Raw genomic sequence first — 19,293 nt, 5'->3', positions numbered from 1 at the left:
TGTTAAAATATTAAAGAAGACTCTTATTTTGAGAAACTAAAAACTTATAAAACTAATATTTATTTAGTATACTAAAATTTATTAGATAATTAAGTGTTCAAATGTTGTATTTCTTTGTAAAAGTGTATCAAAAGTAGTTTGGACAAGGATTTTTTCTGTCTTAGTGAATTATTATACTCCTTTATAAGTTTGGATCACCTTCCAACATTTTACCTTTTGCCCTTTCAATGCCGTAAAATATCTCTGAGATTTCCTTTAATTTGAAGCGTTTTTGTCTGTTTTTCTGTTGCTTTTATTACACACATATATTTAACAGTACAGTTTTACATAGAATGCTAAGAGCACTTTCTTCATATTTTACAAAAAGGCTTGAAACATATGGACTTTCTATTAGTAATTATACAATAGCACATCCAAATCTAATTCCTAAATAGATGATGGATCATAATTTGTTTAGAATTCAAAGGCTTAATGACAATAATCTGGGGAGGAAAAAGAGTAAGTTTATTTTACATAACTGACCAAAAAATAAATACAAGAAATACTAAATAGAATTTAATGTGGCCTCATGTGCCCTGAAGGAGGTGGTGCCCGATGTGGAGGGGTAATTGCTATGTCCAAGTAATCTACCTGGAACTTCTGCGACGGCAGGGTCATGGAATCATCAGTCCCCTTTCTGCCAGACATGGTGCTACCAACTGCCTTAACTCGATAGCCAGGTCTTTTAACATCTGTAAAAACGACTGCAAAATTGAAGACAGTGCCCTTCTTTCTAGCTTGTGGGTAGACTTTTACCAAGCTTGTCAGTTCTTTCAAGGTTGCATCCATCCAAGCGTAGATCTGCAACTCTCTGGACTGTACGTTTCCCCGGGAAAACTCGTCCGTTCGGCGGTGGTGGCCATTATTGGTGATGAAGATGCGCAGCAGCAGCAGGCATGTTTTCTCACGGTTGATCGGGTTCTCTGGCTCCTTCTTAATATCCTCCCGCATAATGCGCGACCCCACCGCCATCTTCCTCCTACGGCCCGCCTGTTTTTCTTTACTGTGGTTACTTCCTCTGGGATATTGTCATCCTTTTTGTCACAACCACTTTACTCTTTTAAGTCTATACATTTGCCTTCATGAAGTTCCTGTGGCTGCCAGCCTAGAGTCTTTTGAATAGCAAGTGTCAAATCTGCCTTCACTGTCAGGGAAACATTTATCTTCAGTCTCCTTGTAATTACTGATTCCTTTCAATGCAGCACCTGACTTCAGAGTTTGGCCTGCATGATAGTTGTTAAGCTGATTGGGTTTTTGTTTTCACTACACTGTTCAATCCTAAGTAGAAGTAAATGCTCCATTTTTACCCTAAGCAGCTTTCTGTTCTGAGTGCAACTTAAACTAAACAATGTCGAAGCTACATTACCTTGTTTTTGAATGATCTGACTTCTTCAACATCATTTGTTCACTAGCTTCAGGCGGGCCTAGGTCTCATCCTGTCTTTACTTTGCTGTCTCCATTTTCAAATCTCCTCATCACATTCAATTTCACTTCCAGCATTATCATTTTTAATTTATTTGCTGCGCTTTAATTGCTGTTGGTCACTCTTCTCTAATATTCATTTCTTTAATGTCATATGGGCTTAATACTAGGAAAGAAGGAGGCCACCCAAGTAAGGCTTTGCTGTCTGTGCATAAACTAAATAACAGATGGGCAGTGACCAATCACGAACAGAATTTGAAACAACTGATGTGATTGGTCACTGACCATGATATATGTCTGTTATTTACGTAGAGATTCGTGTACTAAAGAGCTAGCAGTGAAGCTTATACGTTAAGCAGTTACTCACAATTAATACACTGCGTAACTGAAATTTAAACCATGTGGGGTCTAGTGTCATTTAACTGAACAGTAATAAGTGAAATTTGTGCGTATGAAAATTGTTCAAAGCATTAACTGCCTTACTAACTAATGCAGAGATTGTGTAAGAAGAAAACAGAAGAAAGCCTAGGAGAGAACCCTGAGGAAAACCAAAGATTTAAGGGATGAACAAAAGAGAAATCTGCACAGTAACTCGTAAAGAGTGGTCAAAGAGGTAAAGAGAAGACAAGAGCATGTGGTGTCATACAAGGTAAGAGAAGACCTATTGCAATTGCATTTCCCACCCATTTTTTAAAAATGAGTTCTAATTAACATTCCATAAGATTTACCATTTTGAAGTATACAATTCAGTGGTTTTTAGTATACTCATAGAGTTGAGCGACCATTACCATTATCTAATTCCAGAATATTTTCATCACCCTGGAAAGAAACCCATTACCCACTAGCTGTTTACTCTCCATTCTTCCCTCCTTCCAGTCCCTGGAAATCACTAAACTGCATTCTGTCTCTACGACTGTAACTACTCTAGATACCTCATGTAAGTCGAATAATACAGTATTTGTCCTTTTGTGATTGGCTGCTTTCACTTAGCATAGTGTCTCCAGTGATTGTTTTTGTTGTAGCATTTATTACTTTTATAGCTGAATAATATTCTATTGTATGGATATACCAAATTTGTTATCCATTTATCAGATGATAGATACTTGGCTGTTTCTACTTTTGAACTATTACAAATAATGTTTCTATGAACATTTGTGTACAAGTTTTTATGATAAGATGTTTTCTAGTTTCTTAGGGATATTTCTTCCCTATTCTTAGGGATATACCTAGGAGTAAAATTGCTGGGTCATATGTTAACTCCCACGTTTTGAGAAACCGTGTGAATGTTTCTACAATGGCCATACCAGTTTACATTTCCATGGGAAATTTGTGAAGATTCTTTTTCAAAAACCTTACATACAAATATTTTTGCTCATTTTATTCTTCTAGTTTCTCATTTTATTTAATCATGCACATTTCTTCCTTGCATCTTTGACTTCCTTATTTCACATTTTTAAAGTTATCTCCTAACTATCTATACAATAAGTTTTCTTCACATTGCATATCATTTGTGGCTTTCCTATCCCACACTGTATAGAATTTATTCAAACTATGAAGAGCACTAGGTCTTTCATATTTCAAGCCATTTGTCCAGGCTGTTTATAACCACCAAAAAAAAAATCAAAAGTTAGATATGGATAAGAACAGTGACTTTATTTAGCTTCCCTTTCTCTTCAATTAAATTAATTTAATCTAATTTAATAGTCTTGGGAGGAAAACTCTGCAAAATATATTAGTCATAGATGGTGCAAAGTGAAGTAAATTGCTTTTTATATTGGAAGAATCTGTTTGCCCTATTTCATTGGATCCCCCGTATTTTCACTGAGATATCAGGACCCTAAATTTTCCTTGGATTTACTCCTCACTCTCTGGCAATCATGCACCTTTTTGATGCAATTAGGGTGTCTGCCACTTCCTATATTACAAGGAGTGAAAGAGTTGGTATACCTGAAATAGAATATCTCAAAGCAAGCTACTTCTTGTGCTCTTTACTTATTGGGATTTTTCAAAAAGTTTTTAGTTTGGCATTATGGCTTAAGCCTGTAATCCCAGCTACTCAGGGCAGGAGGATTGCTTGAAGCCAGGAGTTCAAGACAGCCTGGGCAATACAGTAAGACCCTTTTCCTCTTATAAAAAAAAAAAATGCCAGAACAAACGCTGAATGTCACGTGTCAGGATTGTGTTGATTTACTCAACTAAAAGATATCACGTGGAATAGTATCTGCATTGAAAAATCACCACTTCATTGTGAGGCCGGGGTGTGCAGATCACTTGAGGTCAGGAGTTCAAAACCAGCCTGGCCAACATGGTGAAACTGCATCTCTACTAAAAATTAAAAAAAAAAAAAAATAGCTGGGCATGGTGTTGGGCGCCTGTAATCCCAGCTACTCTGGAGACTAAGGCAGGAGAATCTCTTGAGCCCGGAAGATGGAGGTTGCAGTGGGCCAAGAATAAGTTTACAGTAATTCTGCTGACATTCTTTAAGACTCCCATCTGCACAAGGCAAGGAAAGGGGTTCTATAACGGAGATATGACAGGGATCACTACCTATGTTTGTTAGCATATGAATTCAGTTGCTGGAGAGAGATTCACAATGATACAGGCATAAACAAAATAAAAATTTCTTTCTCATTCAAATGAAAGTCCTTGTGTAAGCAGACTAGAGCTAGTATGGTTATGCTATCAATGACCCAATTCCTTCTATCTTATTGCCACATTGTCTCTATGGTGGTGCCTTGGGTCTGCATTTCAGCCAGCACAAAAGAGAAAGAAGAAGGGATAGACACATCACTTTATTTTGATGACAAGACCCAGGAGTTGTTCTCATCACTGTCACTCACATCCCATTGGCCAAAACTTAGTCACATGGTCATATGCTGCTGCAATGTGACAGGAAATGTAGTCTTTTTTCAGAATGGCTGTTACCCTAGGTAAAATGTGGAGATATTCTTTCTGTGAGAGAAAAAGAGAGTACAGCTACCGGGGGATAACTAGTGGCTACTGTCATATCACTTGATGTCTTTCAAATCTTTGATGCTGATCAATCTCTGCAGTTCCCCCAGTGTGCAGTTGTACTTTTGGTAAGAAGAGGAAGCTCAAGATTTGACCTTTTCTCCCATAATGACCCTCATTTTGGGGGTCAGAAAGGAAGCATGGACATTCACTCATCTCTATATGACGGAAATGTGGAAACAATCACAGGATGCTTTTACAGACCTATAAGTGCCATTGTGACATAATTAGGCTCGCAAATCCAATTGTCACCTAAACTGCATGTATCCCAGATTCTGCCAGATACATCACAGTGACATTCTGCATCGTGTTCATTTATATTCAGGAGCCAATACTCCCTGAAAAATCTGGCTATTTCCCATCTCCCACTACACAGTTACCATGGTAAATGACCAAAGATACTTCTGGAGAAGGCTGGGAGAAAGATTTACAGGAAGTACTTCTGATGATATCACAAGGTCCTTCTTCAGGTTACCTGGCTTCCTCTATATTCAATGTTTGGAAATAAACTCAAGTTTCAGAATTGAGTGAGCAGCTATCATGACATCATGGTAATTCACGACAGGCCTTGATCAGGTTTTATCATCCCATGTATTATTGTTATTATTATTCAGACCTCATACAATTATATGAATCCCATGAAAGGTTAAGACACTGCCACAGGTTTTCCTGTGTTAGATCACCCCAATTACTGTGGGTTATAGTAAAAATCCCACTTTGTCTCTGACTCTTATGTGTGCCCCCTGGACCGTCATCCCAGAAACCAATTATCCCAATTTCTATCAGGGATCCCATTTAATAGTAACATTGTCCACCTTCCTTCCCAGCCTGAAGGGGATTTTTCAAAGATGCTGTCCCTCCCAACGAAATGCACATGTGTTGGGGATAGTTAGGAGGTAGATGAAAAGTTTGCCCATAATGAATTCACTCTAACCTTTTCTGTCTAAAACTTTGGGTTGCTTTTTCTACATCACATTGAGAAATTTTTGGTATTTAAGCTTCATGCAATGTAGGTCAGCTTTGAATGAATATTTTATTCAACCTTCTGAGCAGACAATGAAAACTATACTCAGAGGTTTCAGCAGCACTTTGAATCCAGAATTAATAACAATTACAACAGTATTCAGAAATTCAGCCTGATGTAAAGTAATATTCTATCCCTCCAGGCTAGCATCTGCAAAATCTATACCCACACATTTGCCCCCACATTGAGCACGATAAAAATGAACAAAACCTTGCAATTACTTATTAGCCTTCTTCTAGGTACAAAATTGTTCTTGTCCTGCCTGAGCCCTATTAGTCACAGATTGGAAGCAATGGTAAGGGGAAGGAATGGGTTATAAAGAGGATTTACATCCTCTTGCAAGTTGAGTATGTCAGAAGAACCTTCAAGCAAACCAAGATCAGCCTCATTTGATATGGCAGGAGGGACTGCTTATGTTGTAAAAGAAGGCTTTCAGGGGAACTTGAGTATTCAGAGTAGCTGGAGCTATTTAAATCTTCCCAAATGTCATTATAATTCTCAGTTTTTGCTCCTTGATGTAAGAGATCAGAAGGTAGGTGTGGTGTGTTATTGAGAACCATTAGGGGTTTTCAAACTTTAGTGTCCCTCATCACCTGGAGAGCTTTACAAGAAATGTGTTAGGAGGCTTGAAGAAACAGACTCTAGCCTGAGATTCCAGGAAGAGTATCAAAAACCATACCACAAAACTAGGCTAAGAAAGCTTCTACCTTTGCTTGAGTCCTGATCAGAAAGCTGTCACACACTTGCTGGCTTTAATACCTTGCACTAGAATTTGTGCCAGACAAATAAATCTTCTGTCTCCCAGCTCTCTCAAGTAGCTGGTTCTGAATAAAAGTCTAATGCATTGATTAGCAGAATGTATACCACAACTAGGACACATAGGAAACTTTTAATTAATTTATTCGTTGTAATTTTCCAGACTGTTTACTCTAGAAAGGCATGCAAGAAGGAAGTGAGATTGGGTATTGAGTACTCCTGCACTTGTTTCAAGTTGGGTAGGTACATACTCACTTGTGAGTAAACCTCGTTAAAGTCCATCTCTCCCACTAGGAAGAAAGCATCAAGAAAGCTGAATCTAATGTTTATTTACTCCTGCGCCCTGAGCACCTAGCAGCACAGTGCCTGGCACATAATGGCACTCAATATAGATTTGCTAATATGCTTATTGCCCAGTGAATCAGCAGTTTCTGAAAGGAGGGGAAGGAGGAGACAAGCTCTCTGACGAAAACGTGAAGCAGTTTTATAGTCTTTGCTTATGCTCAGCCCGGGTGCTCTCCATATTGTCTACCACTCTAGCATTGTGGACAAACATAAAAATTTAGGACTGTTATTTTTGTTTTGTTTTTTGTCTGTTTGTTTTTCATGAGAGACTATTAATCTAGTCCATGTGATTCCAGAATAAGTAGGATCCAGGGTAAATTCAAAGGAGAAAAAGCATATTTGACTTAGCTGCTTTAAATTTTATGTTCTTTCCTGACTTTTGGGTTAACTTCTTTAAAAAACTGCCAGGCCAGGTGCGGTGGCTCACGCCTGTAATCCCAGCACTTTGGGAGGCCGAGGTGGGCGGATCACCAGAGCCAGGAGTTCGAGACCAGCCTGACCAACATGGGAAACCCCATCTCTACTAAAAATACAAAAATTAGCTGGGTGTGGTGGCACATGCCTGTAATCCCAGCTACTCGGGAGGCTGAGGCAGGAGAATTGCTTGAACCCGGAAGGCGGAGGTTGTGGTGAGCCAAGATCGTGCCATTGCACTCCAGCCTAGGCAACAAGAGCGAAATTCCATCTCAAAATAAATAAATAAATAAATAAATAAATAATTGCCCACATCAAAGACAAATAAATAACAACATCACAAAATAAATGACCTCTTCCTTTCACCACCTAAGTTTGAAAGGGTTAGTAAATGATGTTGAGAGAGAGAGCCTCCTTAGAGGCTTCACAATCCCCAGCCCCCACATACCCACCTGCATCAGGACAAGTCATGAAGGAAGATGGAGGCTGCGACCTGCGTAGCACAAACTGAACAGAACGTCATGCCCCAGCCTCCATCTGAAATATACCTCCCTTAGCCTTTATTAATCTCTGAATGTCAATATTTTTATTTTTTTTTCTTTGTACCTTGTGATTCTGCAACCCCCCCAGTTACAGGCATCAGATTCAGCGTCATTCTCAACCTCTTAAGATGCATAAATTTCCAGGTTCCTTGCAACAAGCAGCAGGTATAGATTGGCAGGTAACAGAAAGAACATAAAGGTGCTGAGAGCACCTGAGGGGTCTTGGAAAGGCGTCACTAGTGATTAGAAAACAAGGGCATGTAAAGGGTTAAAAGAGCACAGAAAACACCTGGGCCTAATTCATAATCTTGGCAAGATTGGTTGTAATCTGCTTTATCAAATTAAATACTTTTCAAAAGGAAGAAGTTGTGTAAAAGTTTGTATAGTGAACAATGGGAAAGGAAGAATTTGCCTCACATCACGCAACTGTAGGTGTCTGGCCTCACAGCTTCTCATCTGATGCTAGGATGGCAGAGGTGCCCAATTCCCTCTGGTAGGGCTCTTGGCATTCATATTCCTCTCCTTGATACTTTTGTGGCTCTTTTCCTTCCAGAACTAGCTTGCCTGCCTGGGGAGTGGGTAAAGTCAATGAGTGTGAGTTGTGTGAGAGTCTCAAAATATCAGACCATCTCACAAATGAGCAAAGATGTTACAGGAGGAAAACAGTCTGAGGTATTTATTGATAACTTGGGAAGTTGTTTTTAAACATCTAGTCCCATTACAAGTAAATTATCTGTTGTTACATCATTGTCTGCAAAATGTGTCTAAAGCTTAGGCACATTTGTGTCACGTATGTATGTATGTGTTTAACTATTTGTTTATTATTAGAGCCTAACCTCATAATCAAATTGTTCTGTTTGAGCCCCTAAAGTGGCTTGTCACTGAGTGAAAGTAATTTCCCATGGCAGGTGCTCCCAGCAGGTGGCTGCTCACAGTACCTGCATCTGAAAGGTAGATTTAGTCAGAGATTTTATTTTAATAAGAAACCCGTACTGCAGCCGAGCCACCACTGGGTGATGTGCCAAAATTCATGTCTGCAGCATGATTTATTATGTGAAAATACCACAGAACTAATCAGTGGAGTTACTAATTAATACAAATCTGCATTTTTTGCATAAGCAATTAGTGCAAGGAGAGAGCAGTGAAAGAGGAAGTTTGACTCCTTTAATCTCAGTGCCTACTCAAGCGGAAAGACCCACCAAGGCCAAACTCCGAGATCTACATTTGGAATTTTCCCCCTTTGATTAGTTAAAGACATAAAAGGTCAAATTATCAATATTTAATTTGAGTGAAATGCATTTGTTATAAAGGAAAGAAACCATTTTATTTAAAGAAGGTGAGACTCCAGGGATGAATTCTTTAATCAAAAATGATTATATTTCTCATTACAGTGAAGTGTGAATAATACTTGATAAGGATTTTGTTTACTAATAATAATGATGTTTTGAAAATTACATCAATAAGTGTGTGGTGGGGGAGGGGGATATGGTGTATATATTTCTCAGATGTTCAAAGTACCAAAGGAGCTTTCTCTTCTCAGTTATGTCTTTACTAGACTTTTCCAGTATATGTTGGATAAGTTATGACTATTCAATATGTAATATTTTAGATCTGGCATGATTTAGCTAATTGTGTGGCTCACTGAATCTGAGTGAATAATACCATTTAACTTCTGTTGGCTTATTTTTTCATGAATTTACCAGAAATTGTTTACAGTATGAAATAACTGAAATGTTGATAAAGTGATGGTGAAAAAGATTTTATATTTTCAATAAAACTTATACTCCATAAAACACAAGCAAATTCAAAAACATTTTTAGAGATATTTTATTATTTCTATGGACAGTAAACAAGAAATTCATTTTGGTTTTGAAGCTGTGTGGCAAATAAGTGCAAATATTGGAATAATGACTACCTTTTTGAAAGCTACTCAATTTATGATTTCTGTCTTTGTCTCAGACTAGCCAGCTCAAATTATAGTTTAAGCTCTTTCCTTACCCCTAAATCTGGCTACCTAGTTTTATAGGAAATACTGTGAATATGTGACTAATTAGATGCAGACTTACAGGACTCTTTGACTAAAAGCTCAGTCATGGCGCCCCATGTTTTTTGTTTGTCTGTTTGTTTTTTTGAAACAAAGCAAACAGGGAAGAGCGGAAAGGAGGAAGGGAAAGAAAGGAGGAAGAAGGGGAGGGAGGAAAGGAAGGAAAGGAGGAGGAAGGGGAGGGAAGGAAGGAAGGAAGGAAAGGAGGAAGGGAGGAAGGAAAGGAGGAAGGAAGGGAGGAAGAGAGATTTTGCTGAATCTAGTAGGCCGAAGGTCAGAGCCTTTGGAGTGGGAATTGTCCACGGTGCTGATAGGTTGAGGAAGTCATTCCTTCCACAATTCGCCTGCGGCCCTAAACCTGGTTTGCCCGCGTTCCTCCCGTGCCTTTAGGAACTTGTCCGGGTCTTCTCTCCCAACCCACTGCAGCAGCCATTGTTCTTGCGACGCTCCGGCGCCGTCGGTGTGTCTCGGCTCTCCACTCCTGAAGCTACACACAGCTACGGAGGATTTTTGTTTACTTGCTTCTTTCTATTAAGGCAAAGGTTGGCAAATAGCGTGTGCTTGTCAGTTCCCTGGCCCTGCGATCCCCTTTGGACAACAAGCTGTTCCTCGATCCCCGGGAAACAGGTGTGCGCCCTCTGCTCACGCTCCTCACCCGAGAGCAAGTGCGACCGTGGGCATACACTTACACTCTCACACCCACCCACTTATGCCCACACTCACATACACATTCATTGACACACACTGGCACACACTCATATGTTCACATACACACTAACAATCACACACTCATTATTTATGTGCACACACGATTTGCACACACATTCACATAGTCTTGCACACACACGGATTCACACACGTACATTCAAGCGCAATCACACACTTTTGCACACACAGGGCATCGGACGCACGAGGCCTTGAGCAATTGTGCTCGTGACCTACGCCTGCCAAGATGCTCCTACTGAGTTGATTTTACGTTGTTGATTCTGAGTGTTGGATAGTTTAAGGAAAGCCCCTGGATCTTGACAGGGAATCAGAGACAAGTCCTTCCAAGGCCTGTGGGAGCCGAGAAAGGAGCCACCAAAGCCCCGTCGGGACCGGGAGGGCATAAATAATAAATAAAAAGGCCCAGGCAGGCCGAGCTGGGGAAGCCCGGCACTAAATCACTCCCTAAATCACAGTCGCGTGGTGCTCCATCCAATAGCTCTAAGCGATTTGTGGGGTTGGGGGTTGAAATCAATTTTTTCCGTTCTCGCAGGTGCAATATGAATCAATTATCTTAATTAAGATTATGCCGCAAGCCCAGGAGATTTGGGGAGGATGGGTTTTGCGCTCGGGGCGACGGCGAGGCATTTTAATAGCATCTCTCGTTGCTCTTGGCTCTCCCCGGTCGCCTGCCTGTCGAGCCTGGGCAGCTCCAGCCTCAGGCCAGGACCCGGGAGCCCAACTGCCTCCCCCGGGGCGGAGGCGCCGCGTCGGCGGTCTGGTCAGAACCCGCATCAACCCCCCTTCATCCCCCGAAGCTCTCAAGAGCCTCCGAGCTACCCAGCCTGTGCAGGACCTGCAGCTTTCAGCCCTCCGTTCCTGCGGCCTCTGAGCCCCACGGTCTCGCGGGCCCCTCAGCCACCCGGCCCCTTCACCCCCCTCTCCCGCGCCCAGGCCCCGACACCCCCCTCCTAGGCAGGGCGGGGAGAGGACGCGGGAACCTCTCGAGGTCGGCCGGGCTGCCCTGGCCACACTTGATCCTTTCATTGAACGCAAACCTCCCTTTGCAAGAGCGAGCATCTGTTTCCCTGAGAAACAGGTCACCGCCAGCGACGCCGGCCCGGCCCCTGCTCTTTATCTTGGCCCTGTGAATGCTTTTCCCCCAACCTCCCGCCCCCCGCTTTCGCCTCCAGCCACACGCTTCCCACCCCCTACGTCCGGGCCACACGCCTCCGTCCCTTCCCCACCCCCATCCCCCTACACGCCTCGCCCTTCCCCTCCGCCCGGCCCAGGCCGCACTCCCCTCTCCCCACCCCCGGCCACACGCCTCCTCCCGCCCCCCTTCCCGCGGGCGCTCCGGCTGCCGCTGTAACGGCCGGGACGCCCGGCCCGCGCCGCGCGCTCAGAGCGGGGACCCGGGAGGCGGCAGATTTGGGGCATTGCTCGAGGGCAGTGAGTCATGAAAGCGGCTTTTGTTGTCCGCGCGTGCGGTTCGCGTGCCGCTGGGTAGCCTGCAGCGCCCAGTAGGGACAGGAGCTGGGGGAGTACAGCTAACGGGCAGCGAGGGGAGAGAGAAAAAACTTAGGGAATCAGGAGGGGGAAAAGTGTGCAACCGTCCAAACAAGTCCAAAGAGAAGAAAATAAGGAGGCGGAGCGGGGCCTCGGAGAAGGTCCTCAGCGCTAAGCCCCGCCGCGCCTTCAGCTCTGTCCTCTCCCGGATCCGACCGACTCTCTTCTCTCGCCCCAATTTCTGGCGCCTTCAACCCCAAACAAAACGCACCTCAATCCAGGCCGTGTCCAGGCTCCTCCCTTTAGGGCCTTACTACCCGCATCTCCCGGGAGCCTCGCGGGCACTGGCTGAGAGTCGCGATGCCGGCGCCCCGGGTCGAAATTTTCCGCGCAGAGGAGGGTCACATCGGAGAGCTGCGGGATGGGAAGCCCAGGTACAGCCACCGTGAGACCCAACCTCAGCCGGGTCTCTGAAACATCCTGGAGTGACCTTTCCTTTGTGCAAATCCCCAGGCCTGAGCGAACAACGCGCAGTGGGATTAGAGATGAATTTATCAAGGGTAGAGGGAGGAAACAGACTTGTAATTCCCGCACTTTACGCATTTGAGTCTCCGTCTGGCAAAACACTCGGGCGTCCCTCTTGCTCAAGAACATCTGACTCCACCATAATTCTCCTGTATTGCACAGGATGTCGCGAACTGGAGAAGTTTCTGCTTTCTGGGGATGAGGACAAGGATTTAGCAGAGGGACCTCTAGGCTACCCCTGACCTCGAAGTTAGCTGGAGTCCTTTCTCCCACTCCGTCCCCAGATCTCCTCCGGAACTCCCCAAAGTTGGAAAAATGAGAGCCTAGGCACGAGTTCCTTATGCCTGAGGCATGGTGTGCTGCCAGTCTGGGCAGCTGCCGGGTGAGGGGCAGCACTTAACCTGGCCCTGCCGCAAACGTCCTCGAACCTCGGGCTGTGTACTACCTTCTAAGGGCTAGTACACCGACGCCCTCGAGTTTTAGCCCAACACTGAAGATACAGACAGTACAGGGGTAAATCCTGGGCCCAGGCTCCTGGGTGAATGATTTTATCCTCCCCTATGCGCTTTGTCAGCCGAGTGAATGTAGAAAAGCAAGCAAAACTCCGGAACCCCACAACGATTCACGCCACGCTTCGGTGGCACAACTCTTTTCTTCCCCTTTTAGATTAGTACTGTGCAGGAAGGCTGCACCTGCTACCTTCAGACACCGGCGATCCGGCTAGGACCCTCTTCCTCTACCCCTACTCTCTCCTCCCGTCCCCACTCTCTCCCAGATGCACCCCAATCCAGCCTCTCAACCCTGACACTGTTTGCAAACTCGAGGGATGTTTAGTGCAATTGCCTTTAATAAGCGATCCACGTAAGAGGTATTTATTGCAGAGGGTTTCAGGTCTGGGAGGGGGTAAGGAGTTAGTTAATGAAGGATTAGAGGCAAAGCTGGGAAAGAACGAGTAGACAGGCCAGTTTCTTTCTTTCTCTTTAAAATCTATTCTGGAAAACCCTTGTTCGAAAAGAGTAAAGAATTGCTATTTAGGCAACAATATATCTCCTTCAGAACTGATCAAGAATTTCTGTGGTCTTTGCTTGACCTTCAAGGTGGAGTTTCAAATCAGAGGCTTTGAAGTCTGGAGGAGTGCGCAGCCATTAAGCCTTCCCGGGGTTGTGCTAAAGGCGTTTCTAGAAAGAGATAAGAAAGACCCGTTCAGCACAGGCCCATTGCATCTTCTTTTTGAAAAGGCTTGTCTGAATCAAGTATCTTATGCAGAACCGAGATTGAGGGGAGCAAGAGCGCAGGTCGGCTGTGGCGAGGTGTCCACCACCGTACTTGTGGTCAATTCCTGGACTACAGAGCCGAGGCCGTGCAGGGCGGGCTGGCCAGGGAACCAGAAGCGTCCCTGGACTGGCTGAGTGAGGGTGCCCTTTGCAGCAACCCAGTGGCCATGGTTAAAAGGCAGAATCCAACCGTCAAAGAAGTCCCCAGCTCCCACATAAGAGAGCGCAAAGGCCAATGGAACCAAGACCTCCTCGAGAGGACTAGCTCGCTTTAAGGACAAGATCCTGGGAATGGAGGTGGGGACTGACGTAGTGAGAGGGTCTGGAGGGACAGTGGTAGCTGAGGGTCAGGACATGAAGGATTGCACGTAGGGTAGGGATAGAATGGCAGGTACAACTTTTCTGTACTGAAGGAACTGGGAGAGGACGATCCGGTTAGGGAGGTTGGGGAACTAATCTCAACGCTGCGTCTACAAATGAAGCCGCTTTTATATGGCGTATATGTTTGCTTAGAGGGGCCGACGGAGATTAGGAGAAGCCATCCTTTGGCGCCAAAGATCAAAGCGTCTGCCAAGGAGAAGAAGCCAAGGGATGGGCCTTTCAGAGAGGGCAAGGAGTCATGCTGCTCTGGATGCCAGTGTCAGGGCAAGAAATCGAAAGGAGCAAGGACTCTTCACTGGGTGCCTCAGTCTCCCCGCTTCTGCCTCTTTCACCTCTGTCCTACTTCCGGCGCGAAAGCAGGCCACTCGCTCTGATCTAGACCTAGTTAACATTGGCTTTTCCCTTCCTTCCCTCAAATCCCCTCCCCCCTCTATCCCCTGTCCCTTCTGCCGCCTGAAAGGGTTAATCTCTCCTGCGGGTAAAAACAGGTCCGCGGAGTCTCTAACTGGCGACAGATGGGCCACTTTCTTCTGGCCACAAAGGGGCCGGAATGGAGCGCTCCTCGGCATACAAATGGGCAGGTCACGTGGTTCCAGGCTCTTGGCTGGACCGGGAAGACCATATGGCGCATGCCGGGGAGGAAGGAGAAGGGGCGGGGGTAGGGGTGGAGGGTGAGGGGAGCGGTTGTCGGAGGAGGGCGGGAGACGAGCAAGGCGTGGGGAGAAGTGGGGAGGAGGGGAGAACGGGGAGCGCAGCCTGGACGCGTGCGCAGGCGTCAGGCGCAGAGACCTGCTAGCCCCTCAGCTAGTGGCCCCGCCCGCGCTTAGCATCACTAACTGGGCTATATAACCTGAGCGCCCGCGCGGCCAGGACACGAGGAATTCGCCCACGCAGGAGGCACGGCGTCCGGAGGCCCCAGGGTTATGAGACTATCACTGCTCAGGACCTACTAACAACAAAGGTAATTACAGTTCTTTCATTTTTTTGCCCTAGAATAGAAGCAATAACTGAAGACTGATGCACCTACATATTCTGTATGTGTGCGTTTGCGAGAGTGTGTATGTGTATTGAGACCAGCATCCCTCTCCATAATTGCCCATAAGTACTCACACATAATGAGTCGTGTCACTCAAGTACCCCCTGCAGGCTTTCTAATTTAAATTTTAAAAATTTGGGTTTCTTTTGTGGATAGCATAGGAGCTTCTTGGATTTTTTAAAAGAATACGCGGTAACTATGATTATCTGCTGGTGCTGATTTTAAAGTCCCAAAAGTAATAATGACTTCACTTTCTCACTTCTTACAGTAAGAAAAAAATCTGTGTTATCAATGTATATTTTGTGTGCATGTATTTTACTCACATTGGGAGTGTCGAACTGTGTTCTCAGTGAATGAAAGGGACGTGGATACCTTGAGTATTCACACCATGGAAAATAAATCAGGTTCAGAGATAGTTTAGTTGAGAGGGGGGAAAGTGGAGAAAGGGAGAGGGACTCACTCCTGCTACCTGTTACCGCTCGAGAGGCGGCCAAGTCCCCAGCAGCCACTACTGGAGCCAGAAATTCAGTTGTTTTACTAAAGGCTTTTTATTTTCCTTACTAGAAGGGGCAACTTCGCGGTTGCCAATCGCTGACCATTATAATTACTCAATCTTTTAAAGGGAGGTTTGAGGCGAACTTTGAAAAGCCCCAATAAAGAGCGGGCGGCCCTTTCAATGGGCTGTTTATTAGAGAGGAGCCTTCCGCACCTGATGCCCGGCGCGTGGGAGAGCGCTCTGCGCCGCGCCCCCAGTCCTCGCCCTGCAGCTAGCGCTTTTGTACAAGGTGGAAATTTAGCGGCGGGCCAGAGATGGAAGGCAAGAAAAGAAAGGCGAGGGAGGGGTGGAAGACCCTGTCCACTTTTGTTGCCAAATGTTACATTGATGGTGAAACAACTTGGTGGAAACTATTTTTCCTCCTTTCTGCATTTGCTTTTCAGTATCCCGTCGGTGTAATCTTCTTACAAATCGCTTCCAGTATTAGTAAATTACGCAATGGCCGTTCAACTTAAATCGCTAAGTATCTGGAAGCCAGGACAGAAATGGAAATAGAATATGTGATTTTTCAGCTTTTTTTTTTTTTTTTTTTTTTTGTGGAGTTGTGAGTGACTTTGAACACATTCGGATAAACATGAAGTCGCTGAAATGTACAGTCATTTCCACACACATTATCCTGTCGGGCAACCACCATAAACACATCTAAGTTAATCACTAGGATACAAACACATATGCGTGAGTGGTGTACACATATACATATTCGCTGCCCTCCCCCAGTCCTGTCCTCACTCCTACGTACTAGCGGGGCACACGCACGCGCCATTATAAAACACTGCATTTAACTTTTTCTCAGAGGCATTTATTTTGTAATGGGCAGGTACTTTTCGCAAGCATTTGTACAGGTTTAGGGAGTGGAAGCTGAAGGCGTATCTGGCTTTTGAATATAGCGTTTTTCTGCTTTTCTTTCTGTTTGCCTCTCCCCTGTTGAATGCAGGAAATCGAAACATGACCAAGTCGTACAGCGAGAGTGGGCTGATGGGCGAGCCTCAGCCCCAAGGTCCTCCAAGCTGGACAGACGAGTGTCTCAGTTCTCAGGACGAGGAGCACGAGGCAGACAAGAAGGAGGACGACCTCGAAGCCATGAACGCAGAGGAGGACTCACTGAGGAACGGGGGAGAGGAAGAGGACGAAGATGAGGACCTGGAAGAGGAGGAAGAAGAGGAAGAGGAGGATGACGATCAAAAGCCCAAGAGACGCGGCCCCAAAAAGAAGAAGATGACCAAGGCTCGCCTGGAGCGTTTTAAATTGAGACGCATGAAGGCTAACGCCCGGGAGCGGAACCGCATGCACGGACTGAACGCGGCGCTAGACAACCTGCGCAAGGTGGTGCCTTGCTATTCTAAGACGCAGAAGCTGTCCAAAATCGAGACTCTGCGCTTGGCCAAGAACTACATCTGGGCTCTGTCGGAGATCCTGCGCTCAGGCAAAAGCCCAGACCTGGTCTCCTTCGTTCAGACGCTTTGCAAGGGCTTATCCCAACCCACCACCAACCTGGTTGCGGGCTGCCTGCAACTCAATCCTCGGACTTTTCTGCCTGAGCAGAACCAGGACATGCCCCCGCACCTGCCGACGGCCAGCGCTTCCTTCCCTGTACACCCCTACTCCTACCAGTCGCCTGGGCTGCCCAGTCCGCCTTACGGTACCATGGACAGCTCCCATGTCTTCCACGTTAAGCCGCCGCCGCACGCCTACAGCGCAGCGCTGGAGCCCTTCTTTGAAAGCCCTCTGACTGATTGCACCAGCCCTTCCTTTGATGGACCCCTCAGCCCGCCGCTCAGCATCAATGGCAACTTCTCTTTCAAACACGAACCGTCCGCCGAGTTTGAGAAAAATTATGCCTTTACCATGCACTATCCTGCAGCGACCCTGGCAGGGGCCCAAAGCCACGGATCAATCTTCTCGGGCACCGCTGCCCCTCGCTGCGAGATCCCCATAGACAATATTATGTCCTTCGATAGCCATTCACATCATGAGCGAGTCATGAGTGCCCAGCTCAATGCCATCTTTCATGATTAGAGGCACGCCAGTTTCACCATTTCCGGGAAACGAACCCACTGTGCTTACAGTGACTGTCGTGTTTACAAAAGGCAGCCCTTTGGGTACTACTGCTGCAAAGTGCAAATACTCCAAGCTTCAAGTGATATATGTATTTATTGTCATTACTGCCTTGGAAGAAACAGGGGATCAAAGTTCCTGTTCACCTTATGTATTATTTTCTATAGCTCTTCTATTTTGAAAAAAAAAATACAGTGAAGTTAAAAAAAACACCACGAATTTGGTGTAGCTGTATTCAGATCGTATTAATTATCTGATCGGGATAACAAAATCACAAGCAATAATTAGGATCTATGCAATTTTTAAACTAGTAATGGGCCAATTAAAATATATATAAATATATATTTTTCAACCAGCATTTTACTACTTGTTATCTTTCCCATGCTGAATTATTTTGTTGTGATTTTGTACAGAATTTTTAATGACTTTTTATAATGTGGATTTCCTATTTTAAAACCATGCAGCTTCATCAATTTTTATACATATCAGAAAAGTAGAATTATATCTAATTTATACAAAATAATTTAACTAATTTAAACCAGCAGAAAAGTGCTTAGAAAGTTATTGTGTTGCCTTAGCACTTCTTTCCTCTCCAATTGTAAAAAAAAAAAAATTGCACAATTTGAGCAATTCATTTCACTTTAAAGTCTTTCCCTCTCCCTAAAATAAAAACCAGAATCATAATTTTCAAGAGAATAAAAAATTAAGAGATACATTCCCTATCAAAACATATCAATTCAACACATTACTTGCACAAGCTTGTATATACATATTATAAATAAATGCCAACATACCCTTCTTTAAATCAAAAGCTGCTTGACTATCACATACAATTTGCACTGTTACTTTTTAGTCTTTTACTCCTTTGCATTCCATGATTTTACAGAGAATCTGAAGCTATTGATGTTTCCAGAAAATATAAATGCATGATTTTATACATAGTCACAAAAATGGTGGTTTGTCATATATTCATGTAATAAATCTGAGCCTAAATCTAATCAGGTTGTTAATGTTGGGATTTATATCTATTGTAGTCAATTAGTACAGTAGCTTAAATAAATTCAAACCATTTAATTCATAATTAGAACAATAGCTATTGCATGTAAAATGCAGTCCAGAATAAGTGCTGTTTGAGATGTGATGCTGGTACCACTGGAATCGATCTGTACTGTAATTTTGTTTGTAATCCTGTATATTATGGTGTAATGCACAATTTAGAAAACATTCATCCAGTTGCAATAAAATAGTATTGAAAGTGAGAGCAATTGTTGCATTTTTTCTTAAAGGGATTTTGTTTTTATTTCTGGGGAAAATAGTTGCTTTTTTGCTGAGTTAAAAAATACTAAACACTATATGTAGAATAAAAGAAAAGAAAAAAGTTTACCTTGGCGTATGCTGTTGTCTGTTTATCTTGCACAGGGAGTCACCAGTTCTTTGTAGATAATGAAAAGACCTAACTGATATTTCATTATTTGGAATATGGGACTGGACGGCAGTACAAACGGTGTGTTTTTTCTTTGTTTTAAGTGGCTTCACCTTTCGGTTTTTTATTTCCATTTTTAAAAATGATTGTTACATGTTTTCTTCTATTTCTTTTTTTTAAAAGGTGGATTTTAATAATTATTAACAAACAAGATATAAACAAGTATCCTAG

The 19,293-nt window shown here is 44.0% G+C and overlaps 2 protein-coding genes across 2 annotated transcripts; one reads left to right on the top strand and one right to left on the bottom strand.

The window, feature by feature from the left end:
* Positions 1-303: 303 nt before the first annotated feature.
* Positions 304-1,673, bottom strand: LOC129032148 (histone deacetylase complex subunit SAP18-like). The gene has a single exon (XM_054479302.1). The coding sequence runs from the start codon at positions 1,009-1,011 to the stop codon at positions 556-558; it is 456 nt and encodes a 151-aa protein (XP_054335277.1). The 5' UTR covers positions 1,012-1,673; the 3' UTR covers positions 304-555.
* Positions 1,674-14,715: 13,042 nt separating this feature from the next.
* On the top strand, positions 14,716-18,898 carry NEUROD1 (neuronal differentiation 1). The gene is made up of 2 exons (XM_054479301.2): positions 14,716-14,953; positions 16,519-18,898. The coding sequence occupies exon 2, from the start codon at positions 16,530-16,532 to the stop codon at positions 17,598-17,600; it is 1,071 nt and encodes a 356-aa protein (XP_054335276.1). The 5' UTR covers positions 14,716-14,953; positions 16,519-16,529; the 3' UTR covers positions 17,601-18,898.
* Positions 18,899-19,293: the final 395 nt, after the last annotated feature.

Source organism: Pongo pygmaeus, chromosome 11 (genome assembly GCF_028885625.2).
Source record: "Pongo pygmaeus isolate AG05252 chromosome 11, NHGRI_mPonPyg2-v2.0_pri, whole genome shotgun sequence".
Lineage (NCBI taxonomy): Eukaryota > Metazoa > Chordata > Mammalia > Primates > Hominidae > Pongo > Pongo pygmaeus.
This window is presented reverse-complemented; position numbering and strand designations above follow the sequence as displayed.

Bases quoted from the DNA above. Each gene is read 5' to 3' on its own strand.
- LOC129032148 (XM_054479302.1), bottom strand. From the start codon at position 1,011: ATGGCGGTGGGGTCGCGCATTATGCGGGAGGATATTAAGAAGGAGCCA.
- NEUROD1 (XM_054479301.2), top strand. From the start codon at position 16,530: ATGACCAAGTCGTACAGCGAGAGTGGGCTGATGGGCGAGCCTCAGCCC.